We start from the raw sequence: 21,676 nt of genomic DNA on the forward strand, positions 1-21,676 counted from the left end.
GCTTTTCAGAATGTTTCATGTATTTGACAGGTGGTTTAATAATCAGGTAGAATTTCAAGCTGTTCAAGACTGTATCTACTTTTTTTTAAATGACATTCTGTAGTTAATAGATTTACTGAAATAATTTGTATATAATTTCTAACTTTCATAGCGGCCTCACACTTTAAACGCATGCTGCTCTATCTAACATACTCTTCAGCTTTGGTCTTTGGTAACATGTGAACAATTTAGGCCTTTGGCTGTGGTCAGATATTAAGTGCACAGATGGTTGTGGAAAGTTGAAGTTATTCCTCTTCTGCCAGGGTAGCCCACTACTGCTTACCCAGTTAACTTTGTACTGAAGTGGATGGAGTTGGTGAGGTAACTTCCAACAGCTCCCTGTGAGAGGATAGCACAAATTGCCGTAATTTTTTGGGCCAGGAGTTCCACGACTACAGCTTTAGTTGTGGTCCTTCCAGTCCAAGCAAATTAGTAAAAATACTCATTTTGGAACATTGTTCATTGTCACACTAAATATACTTAGCTATGAGGTAGTATTATCTGTTTGCTTTTAACATTATAGTTTTGTAGGCGTATCTGCGAAAACTGATGAACTCCTATGTTGTAATTCTTTTGCTCATTTGTAGTTACTCCTTCTCAAACTGAAATTTTCCATTTCTGCATGAACTGGAATTGGCTGTATAGTTTCAATTAAGTTTCATTTGGCCACTTCTGAAATGTAAAAAAATTTTGTAAAAAACAGTTGGAGGACCTTACCTTCCTTTGACTTCTCTGGATGAAAGCACAAAATGGAGAGAGAGACTTCAAAATCATTTAGCTTCTCTTCATGGACTAGAGAGGATGAAAAGGCTTGTATACAGAAAGTAGAAATTCTGGCAAGCAAATTTATCACCAAATTGTAAACTAAGGCAGAATGTTGGAATGTTGTAACTATACCAGGGAATTTTAGTAGACAATTAAGTAATATGGCTACCCTGACCCTAATAAGAGAAAAATATAGGCTTCAATGCTAAGTCTAATCAAATGCAAATAGTTGAATATAACATTAGTCTCAAGCAAGTTTTAAAAAGCTACTTCCTTTCAGGTAAAGACTGATTGATCCACTGTTCCTTTGATAGACCAGAGCTGAAGTGAGGTCATTGTCCAGCTGTACCTATGCCTTACCCAGCCTGGTACAGTTAACCCGATCTAGCAGAGTAGTGTTGCAATTAAGTCTTGTGACCTACAAAAAAAGGGTTTTTTTCTTCCATAAGAAAAACAAACTTGTTCCTGGAATAAGGGCTGCAATTCTTTTGTGGGCTTTTTTTCAGGTTTTTATTTAATGACAAGTTTTCCTTTTTATCACAGGACCCTAGACCCTGTCTTTGCCTGAAAATAACCCAGTTCAGTATGCATATGGCCATGTAGGCATAAAACATGTCATTAACCTTCATTAAAATTAGTTCAAATTGATGTTGTCTAGGAAACAGTAATGTAGCTTGTTAAAAATTTTGAAATGTCACAATAACTTCCACTTTTAATAATATAGGGGTACAAAGTTTAAATGGCAAGGGATTGCAGAGATCACTATAGAGTAAACTGACTATGATGACCTTTTGAAAGAGATTTCAGTAAATGGGCATATAGCTCAATTTTACAGCTGTCTCAATTACAGCTAGTATCAATTTTACTGTCATGATACTTCACCCTTCCGAAGCTGAGTAGTGTGTTGGTAAGAAGCTGTGATGCTTTGTTTGTCACAGGAGAAGACCCTTTTGATGAAGAAAAAGTCTCTTGTTAAATTTAACGAGGAAATTATTTGTGCAATGGAGGTGTCTCTTAATCACTGCTCATTGTTAAAAAAAAAAAAGAAGCAGAGTTTAGGCCTTTCTAACTATTAGACAGCTGGAGCCTACAGGAGGCAAACTGGACCACGGTGTATTTCAGACAATAAGAACACAGTTCTGCAACATGTCTTTCACCTTGCTTTCTGGCTTCCTACAAATAGACTTGAGATCAAAGTTATAGACCTTTTCTTCAAGGAGTTGGATAGTCTCTGTCTCCAGCGTACAAACCTTTCTTTCCCCTTGTTGATTTGTGTTTCAAAGTAGCTAGGAGCACCAACTGCAGAAGAAATCCCTAACCACAGATTGGAACAGGTACTGTATATATCCAATCTCCAGAGATCCTGTCAATAAATTTTAGCGAGTTTTCCAATAACTAGTGAATTAATTTTATTTACATAGGAAAGCTAATTTGCCCTATGTAAAACTTTCCTCAAGAACAGCAAAAGACATACGCCTTGTTTGAAGCAAGCAGAGAAAAGCTACCTCTGCTAAATTTGTAGTGTCTAGTCTGAAGTCAGAGACAAAACTATTGCTCCCCAGAATCTGTGAAGTAATTTTTTTTGAATGATTGGCATGTTTTCCCATTATCGTTCTAGAAATTAATCATTTAAACTGGAGCCTCAAAAATAAAAAGGGTACCCAAATCAGACATAAGCATTAAGATGCCAGTTATTGCTGAAAGTTTAGCTAAATTATAATGTAGCCTACATACAGGGACCAATCAAAATATTTTTATTTCCAAATGTTGCAACCATTGCTTTATTAAACTTGTTATTTTAGTATCAAATGAACAGGCTCATCTTTGAAACATGTGGTTACAATATATTATAAAAATCTCCCAAAATATAATGGCTTATAATCTGCATAAGAAAAGAAATACAATCGCACATCAGAAGATGAACACAATAGTTTATGCACTGTGTTTTGCGACTTCATCCAAAGTAGCAGGCTGTACGGATATTCAGCTAATACAAAAAAGCTACATGAATGAAAAATCTGTATTGCTGAAAATTACTTGGGTGTACCATGCACTGTAACGTGTAGAGGTATTAGTGGCTGTTCTAGAAAACAATTTTTTCAAATAGTGAATTTGAATGGGCACTTCCAAAAGCTGATGATTCTTGCTGGATTGTATGAGGCAGAATTAAACCTAAATCTTTCAAAAGGGCATAGTTTCACTCAAACCTAGACTAGCCAATTAGGGAAGAAAATGAATGAAACAGAATTGCCGGCTCTGAAAGTGCCTTTTGTATCTTTCTGGTCTCAGAAGAGATGAAGGGTCTCTGCATGCAAAATGAAGATATTAAATCAAGAACGGTCAAACCTGTTCTGTTTGCTTTGTGTCAGGATTAGCTTTGTGACTCATGCTTTCAGAGTACATCACAAGAGCAGCTGCACTAAAAAATACAAACCTTGGAGAGGTATTTAATCTTCCTTCCAAGAAGTACTTCTGAAATAGATTTTCAGCTGTGCTGAACCTAATAAACCCTATCTAGAGCCATGCAGACATTATTATATATGCCATTTTCCTAACTATATTTCGATTAAATGCTGTATAGAGAAATGCAAAGTAGAATGCTAATTCATTACTATTTAATTCATTTGATTCCTAAGGAGCTGAAAGCAATTACTGGAATGGAAATTAAAGTGTGTATCTTTACTACATGCTAATAGACAGCATGAACTTTTCATTTAGTAATTCCCCAGTTTATAGCTCTGCCCTGCTTTGACCTTGTAATACAATAGGAAATCCCTTCTTTACCACCTTCCCCACCCAAGATTTTTGGCCAGAATGACTCCTGGCTCATTCTGGGTGAGGCTGTAGATGGAAGAGTACTGGATGAGAGTTAAAATGGGAAGGCTGGAGCAGAGCTTTTTCATCAGGAGCTTAACCATCCTGCAGCAGTCCAGTGTGGCTGTCAGAACTGGGATGCAAATTAGTAACAGCACAACCTTGTTTTCCTCTGCTTTTCAACAGGGATGATGCCAGCATATAAATGGATAAGCCTTACTGCCTCTAACAACTTAAAAATCCATAAGCCTCACGAGCTGCGTAAGTAAAAAGAATACATTACTCTTTTTGGCCAAGTACTGTTAAAAACTGCAGTATTTTACCACACTTCCGTCTCAGCAATAAATACAAAGGTCAGCCCCATTAATGGAGGCTCTTCTACACAGCTGCACAGATTTCAAACTGCATCTTACTTAGTGGTCTGCTTTACCTCTACAGTATAGTCCTGGATATTTAAAAAGACAGGTCAGTAAAATATTACCCAGGCATTCTTTTAAACTTTTTGGCCAGAAAAGCTGCATCTACAGCAAGGCTCTCCTAGCGTACCTGCAGTAGTTGGAGTGCCAAATCCATCCTGATGTTTTCAAATGCAACATTCCTGTTTCTTATGCCACATTTTTTCTCATACTTCCTTCATGTGTAACAGATAGTTACTGCTCCTGCAATCTTTCTTAGCACAAAGTTCCACTGTAAGCTATGACTTTCCTATTTGAGCAATTTCAAGCAACCAGAAGAATTGCACAAATCTTTAGGTTGAGCTTTTAATACCAGACCTCACACTTGGTGCTTATCTGCGTATGACTTTTGGACTGAAATTTTGGATTATTTGTGCCAAGATCCTTTTTCAACAGCCAAATTAAATCTCTCTTGCATAAGCAGTAAAACTGCAGTTTTAAATACAATCAGTTTTCACTGATGGAATTTTATTTGCTAATTTTTATACATTAAAAATATACACATTGATAGAGAATCATGATTCTCAAACTGTAGGTTTAAAGGCATTTCAAACAGGCATAAGCCTGTACTGCTGCTGAAATAAATAAATAGTCCTGCTGCCTTGTCATCCTCAGACGTTTCTTCCAGCCTTTGGGATGTCTCTTCTGTGCTGCGGTAAATGTGAGGCTTAGCAGAAAAAGTCAGGGAACTGGCCATGTTAAAGCAAACAAACCCAGAAAAGAGGTAGTTTTAGCCCAGGTCACTCAGTCTGTTACTGAAGGCAGAAACATCAAGTCTTCATTTAAGCTGAAGTATGTGTTTCAGTTGCCTCGTATTCCATCTGCAACACAGTCCTCCTTTTGGGAGTAAGAAAGTTGCTAACATAAAATCCAGACCTTCAAATACAGAAGGATTGCTTCTCTGGTTCCTTATAAAAGATCCTGTTCCTTTTCCAGTGGCCTTGTATGAATGAGTCTTTGAAGAGGAATATGCAAGTGAATGATAGGACAAGGGACAATGAGCAGAACAGTATGGTGTAGCAAGCCTACCTACCAGTGTTTGTTTGTCCAAAGTAATTCCAGCCTCTGCCTGAAAAAAATAATTGGAAAGGTCAGAAACCAAAATGGGATTGAAGGTAGGGTCTTCCTTCTGTGAGTACAGAGTCTGCTGTTCTCAAAGTGGTGATTGTGGTATACATTTACAATACCAAAAGAGGTTTTCTTATAGGGAGAATGGAAAGAGAAAAATGGCAGTTGACCTCTGTTACAGATAGAAGGAAGTTCTCCATATAATCTAACTTTGATAACATAAGCTTTTTTTGTGGTAAGAGATATAAAAACATGGGATCTCTGTACAAATCTACTGACCTTTAAGACCACACTTCTTGGCTGGTAAGGCATTACAGAACAGTGAGGGAAGCACAAGATGCCATGCCCTTGTAATTTACAGAGTAACATGAAGAACAGCAAGTTCTTAGTTTATGGAAGTTGATTGAGAACTACAATTTTAGAATATTTAACTACTCATCTGTGCAGGAGAAAGTAAGCAAGCATGGCCACCTGCAATCTTAGAGAATTTGGGGGTGTCTGGGATTACTTCAAAGTGATGGCTGCTGCCAGGGAGCAGACTGCAATAGCGAGAGACATGACTTTTTGAAGGAGAGTCCTGGCTAGCAGTATTCTTTCTGAAACGAGGTTTTGAGGCAGCCTTGCTTTTAGTGAGCTGCTGTCCCAGGTCATACAGCCGTATGCAGCAGACAGGCCTTACCAGTTAGTGATCTGCTGGTGCAAATACACAGAGAAGTCAGCCTTTACAGCTAAACATGCAGGCTAACACTTTATGTGGTTTACAGCAATCACAAATACTCATGCACCCGCCGTGCTGTGACCCATCGAAAAGGCAACACTGCCATGTTCTCCTGTGCATTCAGGTGCAGGCAGTGGGGATGCAGGAAGGGCAGGGGCTGGTGTGTCAGGGTTGCAGGGAAAAGCGAAGCAGGTGGAAGATCTCGAGGACAGATTAAGTAAAAGGATTATGGCAATACTCTGTGGGAAAGGTGCACGTGCTGCCCAAGTGCCCCCCACGCAGGCCTGAGTTATTGACAGGAGGGACGTTACCTTTTAGTGACTGCCAGGCTGCTGAGTGTTAACGGGGGCGGGGGGAAAGCTGCTGCCTAGCGAATGATGTCCCTTCTCCCTGCTCGTGCTCTCACCCCCGAGCACGGCCCAGCCGCCCCGGCCCGCTCCCTCGCAGCGCCCCTCCTCCCCCGCTGTGCCTCCCGCAGGCCGCGGCGGCTCTCCATCGCAACGCGCCTCGAGAGGCCGCCGCGGGCGCCCGGTCAGCCTTCCCCGGGCCTCCGGCTCCAGCGGCGGGAGGCCTGCTGCGCCCCGGCGCGGCGGTGACCCGCAACGCGGCCGGTCCGGTCCGGCCCTGGCCGCGCTGCCTCACCCCCCCGCCCCCTCGCCGAGGCGTCGCTGCCCGCGGGGCGCTGCCAAACGCCGCCCGCCGGGCGGGAAGGCGAGCTCCGCCCCTCCCCACCTCGCCCCGCGGGCGCCAGGGGCGGGGCTTCCCTCCGCGGGGGCGGGGCCGTCCGTCCTGCGCCCCGGCTGGCTGCGGCGGCGGGCGGAGGGGCGGGCTAGGAGGAGGTGGCACCGTGAGGTCATAAATGACGCGGTGCTCCCGGAAGTAGCCGGGAGCGAAGGGAACGGCGGCTGAAAAGAAGGCGGCCTCCCGCCGCTGCGATCGGTAGCTTGGCGGAGTCGCCCCTCTCCTCCCCCGCCCGCCGCGCTCCCCTCCCCTGCCCTGCCCCTCGGCCGCCGCCCCCCTCCGCGTCCGGCCGCCGGGCAGCGCTGGCCGGGGTCATGTCGCTCTTTCAGTCCGCCCTGGACTTCCTGGCGGGCCCCGGCTCCCTGGGGGCCGCCAGCCGCGACCAGAACGATTTCGTGGGGCAGACGGTGGAGATGGGCGACATGAAGCTGCGTATCAAGAGGGTCATCGCGGAGGGTAAGAGTGAGCGGCGGCGGCGGCGGCGGCAGGCCGCGCCCGGGGCCGTGCGGGGCGGGGCGGACCCCGCCGCTGCGGGGCTGGGCTGGGCGTCCCCTCGGACCCCGGGGCTCCCGCTCCCCCTTGCCCCGTCTCCCGTTTCTTGGCCGGGAGGGCTTCCTTCTTGGCCGGCCGCCGAGAGGCCTTGTGGGGGCGAACGGGTGGCGGCGCGTGCGGCGGTGCCCGTCTGGCCGGGGCCGGGCCGGTGGCTTCCTGCTGCGCGGGCAGCCGGCCCCTCCGAAGGGCTTGTTGCCTCCTTGTTGCTGCTTTCGTTAGGGGTCTGGGTGCTCTGAGTTAACGGGGGTGCCACGGGAGGCGTTCGGCGAGGACCGGGCGTAGGAGCCGTGCTGTTACTGTTGTTAGTCCACTGTAGGAATACACACAGAGAGCCAGTGTGTTGTGTGGCAACGTCTTCACTTGATTTATGGTTTAGAGTACTTTCACCATGTAACACAACTCTCAAAGGAGTTTATAATCTACCTAGGACCTCATGGAAATACTAGATTGCATACATATTTTTCTTTTAAAATGACAATAACGTTATACTGTTATGCCAGGGGCGCAAGTTTGCCTGTGCCGTTTTGGGTTGTTTGGAAAACTGTGAAATCCAGGAAAATATGCTAACTTTAAACACAAATGTCAGGAGACTGAACTCATTCTGCATGTAGGCTTTGCTGGAGTACAGTAATTAAATGTATACCAGGGGTGTGTCTGGGCAGTTTTCAGATTTAGTGAATTTTTGGGTTGGCATCTTGTCACACCACTTGCTAGTCTGTTTTAAAATAGATGTTATGTTTGGTGTGTGTAAATTACTTAGAAATTAGCAGAAATCTGGATGTTGTTGTGCTTGTGGTCAGAGGAATTACTTTTATTTAATCAAGCAGAAGAGATATTGAAAGCTTGTCTCAAAAGGCTAAAATGTTAATTTGTCCATGTTAGTGCAGTTACATAATTCATTAACTTTGTACAGGTGGGTGATGTTATTTAGGGTAAATACCCCAAAGCTCTATTCCGAGCTCCTTTTCATTATTGAAGGTATTTTCTATAGTTGCTTCTGGGAATTGTCTCTTATTTAGGTAGTTTTATAAATAGATTCATTTTTTTCCTCAGTAGTTTTTTGTTGAAATCTTAGTGACCAGCATGGAAGAAAAATTTGATTCCTCAAGATTAGGTGCTTTAGTTGAACTTACAAAAATTTGCTGTGTAAAACAGGATGTTGGTCTTCACCACTGTTTTATCATCTTAAGGGCAAATAAGTTGTTACTTTAATGCTTAAGTACTTTTGGCATATGATCTCAGACAAAACCTGGCAATTGTTTAGATAGTAAGTTGCATTTGAAACAATACTAAATGTCAAGTCATATTCTGCCATCAGCCTTTACTTAAGGCTTCCTTACAAAGATCCAGTCGGAGTTGTGAGTGAAATGAAAGCACTCAATATGATGCAACTGCAAGGTGAACATTAAACGAACTGACTGGTGCTGCCAATATTGTGACATTCCTGCCAGGTATGACCACAGCAGTTTCCAGACAACAACGGAAAGGAAGGGCGGGAAGCTATGTTTGAGATGTATCTGCTGTTTAGTTCTTGGTTCTGAAACAAGTATTTCATACTTGACTTTGACAGCAGCCTGCTGTTTCCCAGGATCTGACACAGGCTTTCTAAAACGTCAGGGGAAAGATGCCAGGTTAGATGGTTTAAAGCAAATGGGGACATGCTTTAAGTCTAGCGTTCTTGAGAATTTATTTGTAACCATAGCTTCATGTTCCACGTTTGTCTCATATTACGGTTTTATTTCATGTTGTTTTCTCTATATTTCACTAACTGAAATTGGGCCTAACTTCTTGCCTTTGATAGAAAGTAAGCCTTTCTAGCCAACGTAGCTGGGCTAAAATAACCCTTAGGGTGTATTCAGTATAAATATAAAATGTAAAAATCCCAGCCTTTCCTACCGTCTTCAGGTTTGAATTTGGAATGTTTCTGCTCAGCATATAATTTACTTTGTTGCTGAAATTGAATTTGTCTTTGAGCTCTGAACCTGTGTTTGATAGCTTCTGATACATGCTTGCATGACGGTGGCTTGTAAGTGTTCCTTTCCATGCTTACAAATACAGAACCTGGTTTTCTTGTGAATGAGCCCTCCTAGAAAGTCAAGTGCTACTTTCTGAATTTAGATTTCAAATCCATGGTGAACTGTGTGTGATCTGCCAATGCAGAGAGATAGCCTCTTCTGTAAGATCATATGGTCTGCTTGGTTTATAGTTGGTGGGAACAGCGTCTGTGGATTACCATTACACAGTATCATACAGCAGCGTAAGTTCATTTGTTCTTGCACTCTGGAATGCTTTCCAGCTTTGTAGTGTGCTGCCCGTCTGTATTGGTGCAAATACATGTTTGGCCATGCTGTGAGCCAAGACATTAGCTGCACAGTTTATTTCGGTGTGTTTCCCTGTTTGTTTTGCAGAGGTGCCATGCTAGGGGTGGGACTGGCCTAACTGAAAACATGGTGTGCTGCTAGCTGAGAGCAGCCTGGGGAAGATGGCGTGGTGATGATCTCTGGCACTGATACTACCTCCAAATGCATGAACAGACTAAGTGTGTCACAGGATGGACTGAATGCTCCTAGAACAGGGTCTCCTATATTTTCTACTTGGGCAGTAGCTCACTGCAGTTAAGAAATTTTAGAGAAAATGGGTTGGGGCCTTTACATTTAATCCCTACTTGCCCTTCATGTGATGCTGGCTTCAGCAGGTATCATGGGTCTTTTGTGTGCTCTTGTCCAGTCCTGGCACAGACCGCCACACAGTTCTACTTAAGTAAAACAGTGACTGATTGCATGCCTAATTTGTAAATACTAGTAAATCTCACACTCTTTTGTGACAGAGGGCATTCTCTTGTATGGCCATAAGTCTGAGTATTCTGTAATTGATTCCATCACAACATGGGCATCTGCTCTCACCTGGGTGCCTGCATACATGTAGTCCAGCTACATGTGGTAAGAGTTCTCCAAATGCTTCCTAAGATCCTTCGTTTTTATAAGGTTAGGGTGGCTTAAACGGTAGTCTCTGTCAGATCCCTTGCTGTTCATGTGGACAGTATGTGCATTTTTATGCTGATTTTTACTTCTTCAGTTGACATCCTGGAGTGTCATTCTCCTTTGTTCAGGAATGTCAGGATTCCTGTATCAATCTGTACCAGATAGTTGAGGAACTGAGGTGGTCCTTACTGATTCAACAATTGATGTAGCCTGCACATTGGACCTTGGGGGAGAGTGGGGAGCACAACTGACCACAGCAGGCTAAACAATAGTTTTCAGAATTTTCTTGTTTCTTGCTCCCTAAAGTGGCCGTATTTGCACAGACAAACAACCTTGCAAATTTATTTTTCAAATGCTAGATGCTGCTGGCTTTCATTTTTTGCCCGTGTTGGACAAAGTGTCTCTTCTGATAGACCTTATGTTTGTTTACCTTATGATAGACCTTATGTTTGTTTACCTTATGATAGACCTTATGTTTGTTTACCTTATGATAGACCTTATGTTTGTTTACCTTATGATAGACCTTATGTTTGCTAATGGTGGCACTTAAAGATGATGGACAAGTAAATATGAGAAATTTCTTGATCTTTGCATATACTCTAGAAGGAATAGAAGCTGGTCGCTGGGCTGTCAGAGTATTCATTGAAAGAGACTGCCGATGCCAAAGATGGTCAGTGAATTACAGAAACTCATTTCTCAATTCTGTCTAGTAATGCTACTCCAATGAGAGGGTAAACTGATATGAGAATAGCGTATCCTGTGACATGTGCTGTGAAGTTCCAAAATGACAGAGGAAGTTGAATTTTTTGAGAATTGTAAGTTGTACAGTTGTAATGGCTTTGGTAGCTAGCTAATTGAAGAGGGAGGCCTGTTTGCTGTGTACTGAATGAATGTTTAATAAAACACTGCTACCTTTTCGAGCACAAATGAAAGGCAGGATGATTTGATAGCTAAATAAGATATTGACAAAACTGCTTATGTGCTTAAAAATTATTCAGTCTTTAAATATAATCATATTCTTCCTTGAATGTTTCCATTGAGCCTTTTTTGTAAAAGCAGTTAGCTGTTGCATTGATGGTGTAGCAGAAATAGTTATAGCAGTTCATAAATTATTTAATATCTCTTGCTGACAAAGTAAAAATAGAATATATAAAAATAAGAGAACCTCTATTCTAGAGATCCTTTTATGAAAATAGAGAACTTCTTCATCTTTATTGTGATCCATGAAAAAAACCCTGATACTTTTCAATCTCTTATAAGGTTGAAAGGATAAAGGGAACTTCTGCAAGTTTTATGTTATGTGTTTGGTTAGATTAGATAATGTTTTTAAAGGTTTTTAGTGTGTTAAAAATCAGTTGACAACTTCACTAATAGTTGCTACTGCCACTCAGTGCATAATGCAATATCCCTACGAATACTCTACTGCCAGTAAGTGGGACTGTAATTTGCTTCTTGAGTACTGATGTTGAGGTTTGTAGGTTGAGTGGTAAATACAAAATTATCAATGTGTCCTAATTTAGTTGTATTAAATTTTCTAGAACAGAGATTATACTAACAGAAAAATAATCTCTAAAAAGTTTTGAATATTTCTCTCCTGGTAAGCTGTTAAGTGAGATAAACCAGATAGGTATTCCTCTATATAGTCTTTACAATGACTTATTTTGAAACACTTTGTATTTGAGTTATTCTGTTTCTTGATATCTGTGCTAAAGATAATTGCATCAGGAAAATAATTTTATGCCATAATTACTGTTTAAAATTGCAGTTTTTGTCTCTCAACAACTAATTCAACTGCAGACTGATTAACTTTTGAATATGCCATGCTTTTTTCTTTAATTCTTGAGTATGCAATTCCTGTTCTATGAAGGATAGGCTAAGTCTTTGATTTTATGTGAAATTAGGCAGTGGTATCTTGGTTCAACTTAAACAATTTATATAAAACAACTCAGCGTCTTGTCAGTGGAAGGCAGTGATGGCATGGAATGAGGAACACTTGTCCTTCAAAGTGTATTGAGAAATGTGCTGCCTGCTTATGTATGCTAATTGTAATGTATTTGAAACTTGGGTTACTGCTTGACCCAGGTACTCTTTGGCCTGACAAATATGCAGCAAAAGCTGAGAATAAATGATGAAACTAGTGCTTCAGTGTGTGTGAGGTTCTCCTGTAGAAGAGTCAGGGAGTTGATACCCTCAAGTGAACAGTCAAACAAAGATGGAGATTTCACTATTCATGTTAATGAACAGATGGTTGTGGGGTGCTTGCTGGCTCTTCAAATATCAGTTGTCTCTCATAAGACACATTGACGACTTAGTGCTGATTTATGTATGGGGTAGCTGAGAGAATTTCCCGAAGATTGCTTTTCAGACAGTGCAAAGGTAGTAGACAAAGCAGTGAAACTTCTGTGCTGTTTCAGCATCACTTTCCTTGAGACTTTGAATAAATTACAAGTTTATATACATGCAGAGTACATTTAGCCTTGTTTTTTTCTTCCAGATAATGGGTTTTCCTACTTGCTACATTGTTTTACTTGTCCTTGTCCCTCAGTTTAGAAAGAACCACTCTGAGAATAGCTATGGATTTTTTTCTTCCTGTGGAGGTTAGGACTGTGACTTTCAGTTCCTGCACCATCAAGTCTTTAACCCATACCAAAAAGCCTTAATGTTAATACTAGTCCTTTATTCTTTTTTAATAGAGAATTTTCCTCTCAATGCACCAGTATTTTGCAAATGAGACAGAATGAATCCTTGTGGTGATGTGCCACTTTGTCCAATTGTGCTGCCATTAGAATGAAGTTTCAATGGTTAGGGTAGATTTTCTGTATGCTGAAAAAAGCCAGTGAAAATCAGGATTGAGGTATATGGAAGGAAATTCCCTGAAATCTCACTGTTTTTAAAAATATATCTGCGTTAAAAAAAGAAATATTACTTCTGGTTCCCCTTTGCTTAACTGTCCATGTACACTTCACAACTTTACAATACTTTTGTTGCTTGTTTCACATAGGAGGCTGAACAGTTGAGAATAAACTATGTGTATAGTTGTGTAAAAAGCAGGGAACAAGCAAGTTCTGTAGCACACATTTAATAACCATTCTTCTGTATTGACTTTTTATGCTTCCTTTGGGCAACAAGCATGGGCAAAAGAGTAAGACCACAGAAGAGGAGAAACATGATGGCAAAAAATACCATTATTCAAACTCTTTGAGTCTAAAACTTTCACCATGAAGAAAGAATCATTCCTTAGTCAGAAAGGCAGCAATAGGCTACAGACCTTAATTTCTTTGCAGTTTAAAAAGCTGTCATGAATTGAAGCTGGGTAGGTGACTTGTTATAAGACACATGCTGACAAAGTGAAACTTGTGTCTGTCATTAAAGTATCAAAAAACAATCTGCTTTAGACTTCAAGGCTCCTTCAATATTTTGAATGTGAACAAGCAGTATTTCAGTTTACTAAGCCTATAGGTACTAAGCTTATAGGTACAATTTTATGTTCTCTGCAACTCCTGGATTCACAGGATGGTGGTAATGTAATTAAATACTGATTTTTTTGATTGATACAACTCATAAAACTCTGGGCAGCAGAGGCACAATGAACACTTAACGGTCAAGTTTCTGTGAACATTGTTAGTTTGATTTGCTGACAGATGTATGGAGTTACTACGAAGGGAGGAGAGCTCACGTCATGTCAAAGAGAAGATGCAACAGCCTGTGATGTAGAGAATGAACTGACAGTTACTCTGCAAACCATGTGTAAGGCAGACTTCTCAGAAGTGGGGAAAAAAAAGATGACAATCTCTAAACAAGAAAAGCACCCTGACCTAGCAGCTTTCCAGTTTTCATTCCCTTTACTGTAGATGTAGAGAAGTTTATCAACATGAAGCAGAACAGTGCTGTTTTTTCAAAGCTGATGTTTCTTGGGTATAGCAGTTCCTGCTTGCAGGGGAGCCCTGAAAGTTTCAAGGTGTTCTACTTGTTCACTTCTCAAGGTTATGGGACAAAGTCCAGATCTTTTGAGTTTGAGCCATGCTTAAGTTTTGAGGCAGTTTCACCTTGTTATTAGGACTTTTCAGTTGACACAAATGCATCACTGGACTTCAGAAAATATGCTTATCAATGCTTGGCAACAAGAACAGAGGATCCTTTCTGTTTTGAGTAAGGATGTTGCTTGTACTCTAGTGGAAAAGCATCTGTCTGCTTTCAGGTAAGATGCACTGTAACTTGTAGTCCAGGCTAGAATTACGGTGTTTCAGTCAAGTTATAGTTGAAACATAAGCAACTCAAAGTTGATACAGAAACAAATTTGGTCAGTATTTGGGAAGGAGTGGACAAGTCGTATCAAGTAGTTATAGACAGGAAGTTATTCACACCATCCCTTTCTCATGACTACTTAAGTGTGTAATGAAACAATGTGTTATAGTAGCAAGTAGTTTGATGTTGTGGTTGGTGTCCCTATTTTGGTGTTTCACTAGCTGACAAGTAGCAAAACTGTCATTTCACAGAAATGGTTTGTCTGAAAGAAATCAGTGAAGATGGGGAAAACAGGGACAGGATAAAAAAAGTTTTAAATCCAATTTGATGTATAGTGCAGTGAACTTACTTCACTGTGATATGTGATATGTAGGTTTAACTTGAGGGAGAAGGCAAATCTTTTGGTTGGAAAAGAAAGGGTCTTCTAATCTTTGTAAGATGATGATGCAGTACTGACTGGAACAATGCCCTTGGGCTGTGGTGGTGTAAGGATGAGTGTAGAGTGCTCATTATTAAAGCAAATGAGGTAGGGTTAGTTCCTAATGCAAAGGAAGTCATCAGATGGTCTCAGTGTGGCCCAGGAAGGTGAGGCTGGTAAGCTTTGTGCTCTAGCATGTTTCTGTGGGTCTACTGTGGGGCAAGACTGATTCCAGGACTGACTGTTGTACTTCAGCTACTCCATTTTCATGAGTTGGTGTGGTGCTCTATAGTGAACCTCTTATGTGTAAGTTTGTGTCTACAGAGAAGAAAGAAAACCAGTTTTCTTCTGCTGTAATTGCTGGGGCAGAGAATAATAATCAGGCCGTTTTTGAGAGCTTGGGCTGTGTTCTGCAAGTGAGACTATGAAATGCTTCAGCAGTGAAAAACTTGTCTCTTAGGGCAAGAGCTTAGATGGGTGTGTACCTATATACACACTGGTAACCTGTATGGAGAAATACTAAGATGATTTTGCTGATATAAAAAACTTCAGAAAACTGACTTAAAACCACTTACAGATATTTACGTGAGTGGAAATAACCAGTGAAAACACCCTAAATACTGCATTCTTTTTAAAGACTTGAAGTCAAATACTTGTACTTTAAACTAAGCAGAGCTTGTATTAACTTCTGTTGATAACAAGAATTTATCATTTTTAAATGGCTTACATTGCTCAAAATGTTCACTTGCAGTGCTAGTCCAAAATTAACATTTATGATTTTCTATGAGCATTGAACCTTACAACCAGTATATGTTTTGAAGTAGTTAGGAAGCTGAATATAAAATTTCTTTAGATTCTTAGCTAACAACTAAGAGGACTGAAATTAATCTTTTTGGTTGGAGATGAGATTAATTTAAATGCAACAAGAATTACTTAAACTTCAGAAGCCTTTCTGAGGTGATTGTAACATTGTGATTGAGTGTTAAAAAAACAGGCTTTTCCATCAAGAAATAAACTTGTGTAGTTTTCATAAATGTGGTTGAGTTTTAGGCATGAATTTCAAGATTATTTGAGAACTGAGAGAAAAAATTTCAGGGTGAATGTGTCTAGAGTTTTGGGAGAGCTATATGATAATCAGCACTTCTCTGAAAATTTGAAATATATCTCTTTTGAAGACTTACTATAATCTTTTTTTAATCTGGTAAACTAATTCCTCCTTTTAGTCCTTCGTACTCAGTGTCAACAGGATTAAGCTTAGTGATAATGTGCAACTTGGTCTATATTGTAAGTATTTCCTATATTGGAGGAAGAGCTTGTAGGAAAGCTTATCAGACCAGTAGAAATACTTGGAAAGGTAGCAATGCTTCTAGGGGCCTTCTTCATTGTTTGGATCAGCTTGGTTGTTAATCAGATATATGCTTGAAAATGAATTGAATTGATTTGATGAGTTAATTCTGATGCATAGGTGCTTTCACCTCTATAATTTCCAGGAGCGCATTTGATACATTTGAATGAAGCATAGTTATATTTTGGAGTGCATGTATGTAGGTCTGTGGACATTTGTATTTGTAGAGGTGCTAGCAAGGTGTATGCTTGAAATGCAGGGTACACTTGCTGCGTTCCAGCTCTTGGCAGTGTACACAGCTGAGCTGAGGTTGCAGAAAAAACATTCCATATTTGGGGTCCCTCTGTCACCATTTTGCTCTTGAGTGCTTTCCAGAAAACTAACTGTGCAGTAATTTTGTGTACTAGAAATTTGTGCTGACCTGAAGCCCCTAATTTTGTAAATTGAAGCATATATTTTCACAGAATCACAGAATCAATAAGGTTGGAAAAGACCTGTAAGATCATCAAGTCCAACCATTACAAAAAAAACAAAAAAAACCCACACACCACCACACAAAAAACCACCCACACCACACAGCACCATGCCCATCAAGCCATGTCCCACAATGCCATGTCCACATGCTCCTTGAATACCTCCAGGGAGGGTGACTCCACCACCTCCCTGGGCAGTCTATTCCATTGTGATACCACTCTCTCAGTAAAGAAATTTTTCCTAATATCCAGTCTGTATCTCCCCTGGTGCAACTTGAGGCCATTTCCTCTTGTCCTGAGGATGCATCTTGCAAGGTTATTAGAGTAAAATCAAATAAATGTTTATCAAGATGAATGTAAAGACTTTCTTCTGTAGGGCCTGCAGTACTTTCACTGTGTAGAAGGTCTGTGGGATCTGTGTAGGACAAAGACATAGAGGCTGTAGCTCTGTAGTACAGTGACTGGTGTAGGGACTTGCAACTCACTGTGACAGCGGGCTCTGAAACCTGGGGCATGCCTCAGGTTGTGAATAGGGAACTGTTTGGGAAGAGCAGTCAAAAACCATGGCTTCCCAGCACCCAGCTTCAGTGGAAGGATGACTCATAGATTATTTTGCTTGTTTCACCAGCGCTATGAAATCTGTAAATGGTAGTCATAACAATCAGCACTGTCCAGAATCGTGTTTTTCTTGCATATGTTCTTGTTCAGAAAGGAGCAAGGTGTCTTCAGGTAATACTCTAAGATGGTGGTAAGTGTGGACTTCATTCTATCTCCAGCCCCTATCCCATCAGTGCCCAAAATGCGAATTGTAATTGCTGATCAGAACACTTGCACTGGGGACTTTAGAAAAGCTAAGGGAACTTCCTGTTGTGGGAAGCACTGAACCTGATTTTACAGAATGAATCAAATGAAATGGATAATCACAATGAATGCATGAGTAATGTATGGTGCTGCCATCTTCGGTGTTCTCTTTGATATTTAACTCTCCTATGGTGCACTCTCTTTTGCTTGTTCTGCCTGCAGCTGGCATCTTGGTTTTGCTGGTTTTGTGTATAATTCCCATTTAGATACTAAAAGCAGAGGCAATATCCAGGAACCTGTCATTTATTTGTTTCATGTTGTGGATGCTACTGGCAAAGCAACAAGATGTGTGGGCAGTACCATTCAGGAGAACACTGTGATGGTCAATTGCCATGTAAAAATTCGAAAGCATTGCTTGAAGAGCCTTGTATTTGATTGAATTGCAGAAAGCAAATACTGCGTTCATGTCAGCCTCGTGTTCCATATCCACAGAGAAGGTATTGGGTACTAATGAGACTGTATGGATTTGGATCCTGCATCTTTTAAAAAAAAGTGCCTTGTCAACTTGTTTCTTGTCTGTGGTAGTTCATTCTTTAGTTATCCTAGTCTCTTAGCCTTTTTGACCAGTAAAATTTTGTAGTTCACTGGATCTTCTGTGCTAATTCTCCAATTTATTGCGAGAGAGAACATTGCTATGTAGTTCAGTGAAAATAGAATTTATATTAAAGGAGTAGAAAGGCAAATCATTGCAATCTGTCACTTTGGCTGTTACTCTAGTAGAGATATTCTGCAATAGACAGAGAGAATATATGCAACAACACTGTTGGGGTAACCACGAGGACGACATTCCTGAGGAATGGAAGTGATATGAGGATCTTTAAAATGGAGTAGAACTGTACAGATATGTTCTTTTGATACAGTTAGATTGACATAATTAGCAATTGAGGAAACTTAGCAGACCTGTAACTTTTTCTCAGCCTTTTTTACTTTGTAGAAATTTGCACAATGTTCATGAGCAGATTGGTAATGTTTGATGAAATAGATATTCTGACAAAAGGAGTTGGAAGAAAAATAATGTTGTATGGAATGACAAACTGCAATTTAGCAACAGCATCACCCTCATTGGAAGTGTGTGCTTTAGTGCTTGAAAACACTTTCTGCTTTTAATATAAAGCCTGAAGCATGGCAATTATCCTAAAAGTATGAGGAAGTATATATTTAACATTTTATCTCCCTTGGTTATTACTATTTTTATAGGAAGCCTAGCAGTGTAAAACCAAGAAGTAGTTTAATTAAAATCATTAGGTAATATTGGCTGTACTGAATCTTGGTTTTATAAGCACCTGCATTAAAAAAAATAGCTTCTTAGGAAATATGCATACGCAGACTAACAAAATGCAGGAAAGTAACAAAGTCAGTGTGGTTCTGGCATGCGTAAAAGAAAGGAAGGGAAAAGTTTAGCTCTTTTATGTGGGTTACCCATACTCTTGGCAAGTGATTGAAAAATATATCCTTCTTACATTGAGAAAAGCATCTAAATTCATGTATTAGCTGTTAGACTAAAAAGAGTGATTTACCTGAATGTTGAAATTAAAACTGACTTAATGTGCCTTCTTCCTGCAGGTGGTTTTGCTTTTGTCTATGAAGCTCAAGATCTTGGAAGTGGCAAAGATTATGCTTTAAAGGTAAAATGAATTTATTTCACTACAGGTTTACGAAGTCTGTCTTTTTGCTTGGTGCTTTAGCATGACAATTAATTCTTGACGTACGCCACTAAACAAGTAATTTGGAAAAATCGAGAATGGTAGTGGTGTTTGTAGCACACTACCTGTATTTAGAACAGACATTCCTGTTAGGACCCTGCGCTTTATACTTAGATGCCAAAGATGGGAGTTGCTCTTTTAGGTACTACTAGCTGTTTGTCTTCATTTGGTCTAGAAATTCATGACAGTGCCCCAGGCATTTTATTCATGGGTAAAAAGAATCTTTCCTAGTTACCTGAAGTGGGGTGCAGGAATACTTTCACTCCTCAGAAGCAGATTTAGCCTACCGGTTAACCTACCTTTGTACTTCTGAAGTTTCATCAATATTAAAAATAATGCTCTACAGTTTGACTTATTGGTCAAACATTCAGTCTGGCACTTCTCAGAGACACTCCTCTGGATTCTTGTTTTCTGAAGGCTTATAATCATGTAGCAACTGAAAAACTGAAGTATTATGGAAAGGACAATAAAGTGAAGTCCTTTACTTTGTCATATTTTGGTGCAAAAAAAAATTATGTCACTTGTGTTCATCACAAAATGGCTTCATTTCTGGAGTAGGGATGTTCTGTGGCTGTATCAGTATGAAGACATCTATCTTGGAGACAAAGTGAAAAGGGTAGTAGTGTGAGAGGTGGGAGAGGTAAGATGGTGTTACACCACCAGTAATTACTTGGTCTGTTTTTCCTTTTCATACCACGTCCTACAATAACATGTGTCCAAACCCGTATAGTATGTGTGTTCAAAATGTTATCTAGAAGTAGCCCTATTTAAAAATAAGATAAAAGGTGAACCATTACTGTACTTCCTCTGTTTTGTAAAACAGGTGCTTTTGTAGCTGTTGTGGTTTAGTCCCAGCCAGACTAATCACCACACAGCCGCTCACTCCCTCCCCTTCCTCAGCTGGACAGGAGAGAGAAAATATGACGAAAGGCTCGTAGGTCGAGATAAGGACATAGGGAGATCACTCCCCAATTACCATCATGGGCAAAATAGACTTGACTTGGGGAAGTTAGTTTAATTTATTACCAATCAAAATCAGAGTAGGATAATGAGAAATAAAACCAAATCTCCAAGGCTCACAAGTCCTTCCAGCAAACCTGCTCCAGTGTGGGATCCTCTCTCCACTGGTCCACAGGTCCTGCCAGGAGCCTGCTCCAGCATGGGCTTCCCACAGGATCACAGCCTCCTTCGGGCATCCACCTGCTCCAGTGTGGGGTCCTCCACAGGCTGCAGGTGGATATCTGCTCCACCGTGGACCTCCATGGGCTGCAGGGGGACAACCTGCTTCACCATGGTCTTCACCAGGGGCTGCAGGGGAATCTCTGCTCCAGTTCCTGTAGCACCTCCTTCCCCTCCTTCTTCACTGACCTTGGTGTCTGCAGAGTTGTTTCTCTCACATATTCTCACTCCTCTCTTCCCTGGCTGCCATTTCCCAGTTTTTCCCCCCCTTCTTAAATATGTTATCCCAGAGGCGCTACCACTGTTGCTGATTACCTTGACCTTAGCCAGTGGCAGGTCTGTCTTGGAGCTGGCTGGCATTGGCTCTATCAGACATAGGGGAAGTTTCTAGCAGCTTCTCACAGAAGCCACCCCTATAGCCCCCCCTGCTACCAAAGCGCTGCCACGCAAACCCAATACAGTGGCAAATGCTTATATTGACTCTAGTCAAATATTGACTCCAAATCCAAGTGAGACTGGAAATAGTAATGCTTGATTTTGCTGTTGATTACTCAGGTACCATTGAAAAAGTTGTGCTACATGATTTGGAGAAATTTTTGTTGGAGTGGGTTGAAGGTTGCTCCTAAAGATTTGAGGCAGAAGATGAATCCTTCCTTGTCAGTGCACAATGCTGTAGCCAGGAGACTTTAGTGTCAGAGCAATTACTTTATGAGTGTCAAAGGTTACAACTGCTCAGTTATCACTAAACCTGAACAGTACAGGTAGCTGGAAAACTGGATACTATATATAATGTCAGTATATTGAAATGGACGATAAGCCTGCTTTGTTTACTGTCCCATAACAGTTTCTTAGGTTTTTGACGGTAGCTTATCCTTTGTGTTCTGGAAAAAAAAGTCTTTGCACTCTTTTTCTGTAAGTTTTAATAACTGTATCTTCTCAATTATTCTGTTTTCTGACAGCGATTGTTGTCTAATGAAGAAGAAAAGAACAAAGCCATCATTCAGGAAGTTTGTTTTATGGTATCCTTATCTGGAACATACTTTAATGTTTTGATTTAATTGCCTGAAAACAAATATTTCTGAGAAACGGAGGACAGCTCTACAGATTCAGTTCTTTCCACACCATACACTGCTTAAGAGGACTGACATTCTGAGGAAGGTTGGGGTTCCTGGTTTGTCATGCATCTGGCACCAACATCCAGCAAGTTCAGTTCTTCAAAAATTGCAGGAATTTAATGTGTGCAGATAACTTTTGTAGCTTGTGTAGACTTCGTCAGGTACTTGCCTAGCAAGAAGTGAAATTCTTATTTGGGCTTTCTT

The 21,676-nt window shown here is 40.8% G+C and overlaps 1 protein-coding gene across 1 annotated transcript in view; it reads left to right on the forward strand.

Moving 5' to 3' along the window:
* The first annotated feature begins 6,914 nt into the window (after window positions 1–6,914).
* Window positions 6,915–21,676, forward strand: part of GAK (cyclin G associated kinase) — a 76,834-nt gene continuing 62,072 nt past the window's right edge. The window contains exons 1-3 of the mRNA XM_059833226.1: window positions 6,915–7,056; window positions 19,039–19,100; window positions 21,317–21,376. Of these exons, the coding sequence (XP_059689209.1) occupies window positions 6,915–7,056; window positions 19,039–19,100; window positions 21,317–21,376 (264 nt within the window). The remainder of the gene's footprint in view (window positions 7,057–19,038; window positions 19,101–21,316; window positions 21,377–21,676) is intronic.

Source organism: Gavia stellata, chromosome Z (assembly GCF_030936135.1).
Source record: "Gavia stellata isolate bGavSte3 chromosome Z, bGavSte3.hap2, whole genome shotgun sequence".
Taxonomy (NCBI): domain Eukaryota; kingdom Metazoa; phylum Chordata; class Aves; order Gaviiformes; family Gaviidae; genus Gavia; species Gavia stellata.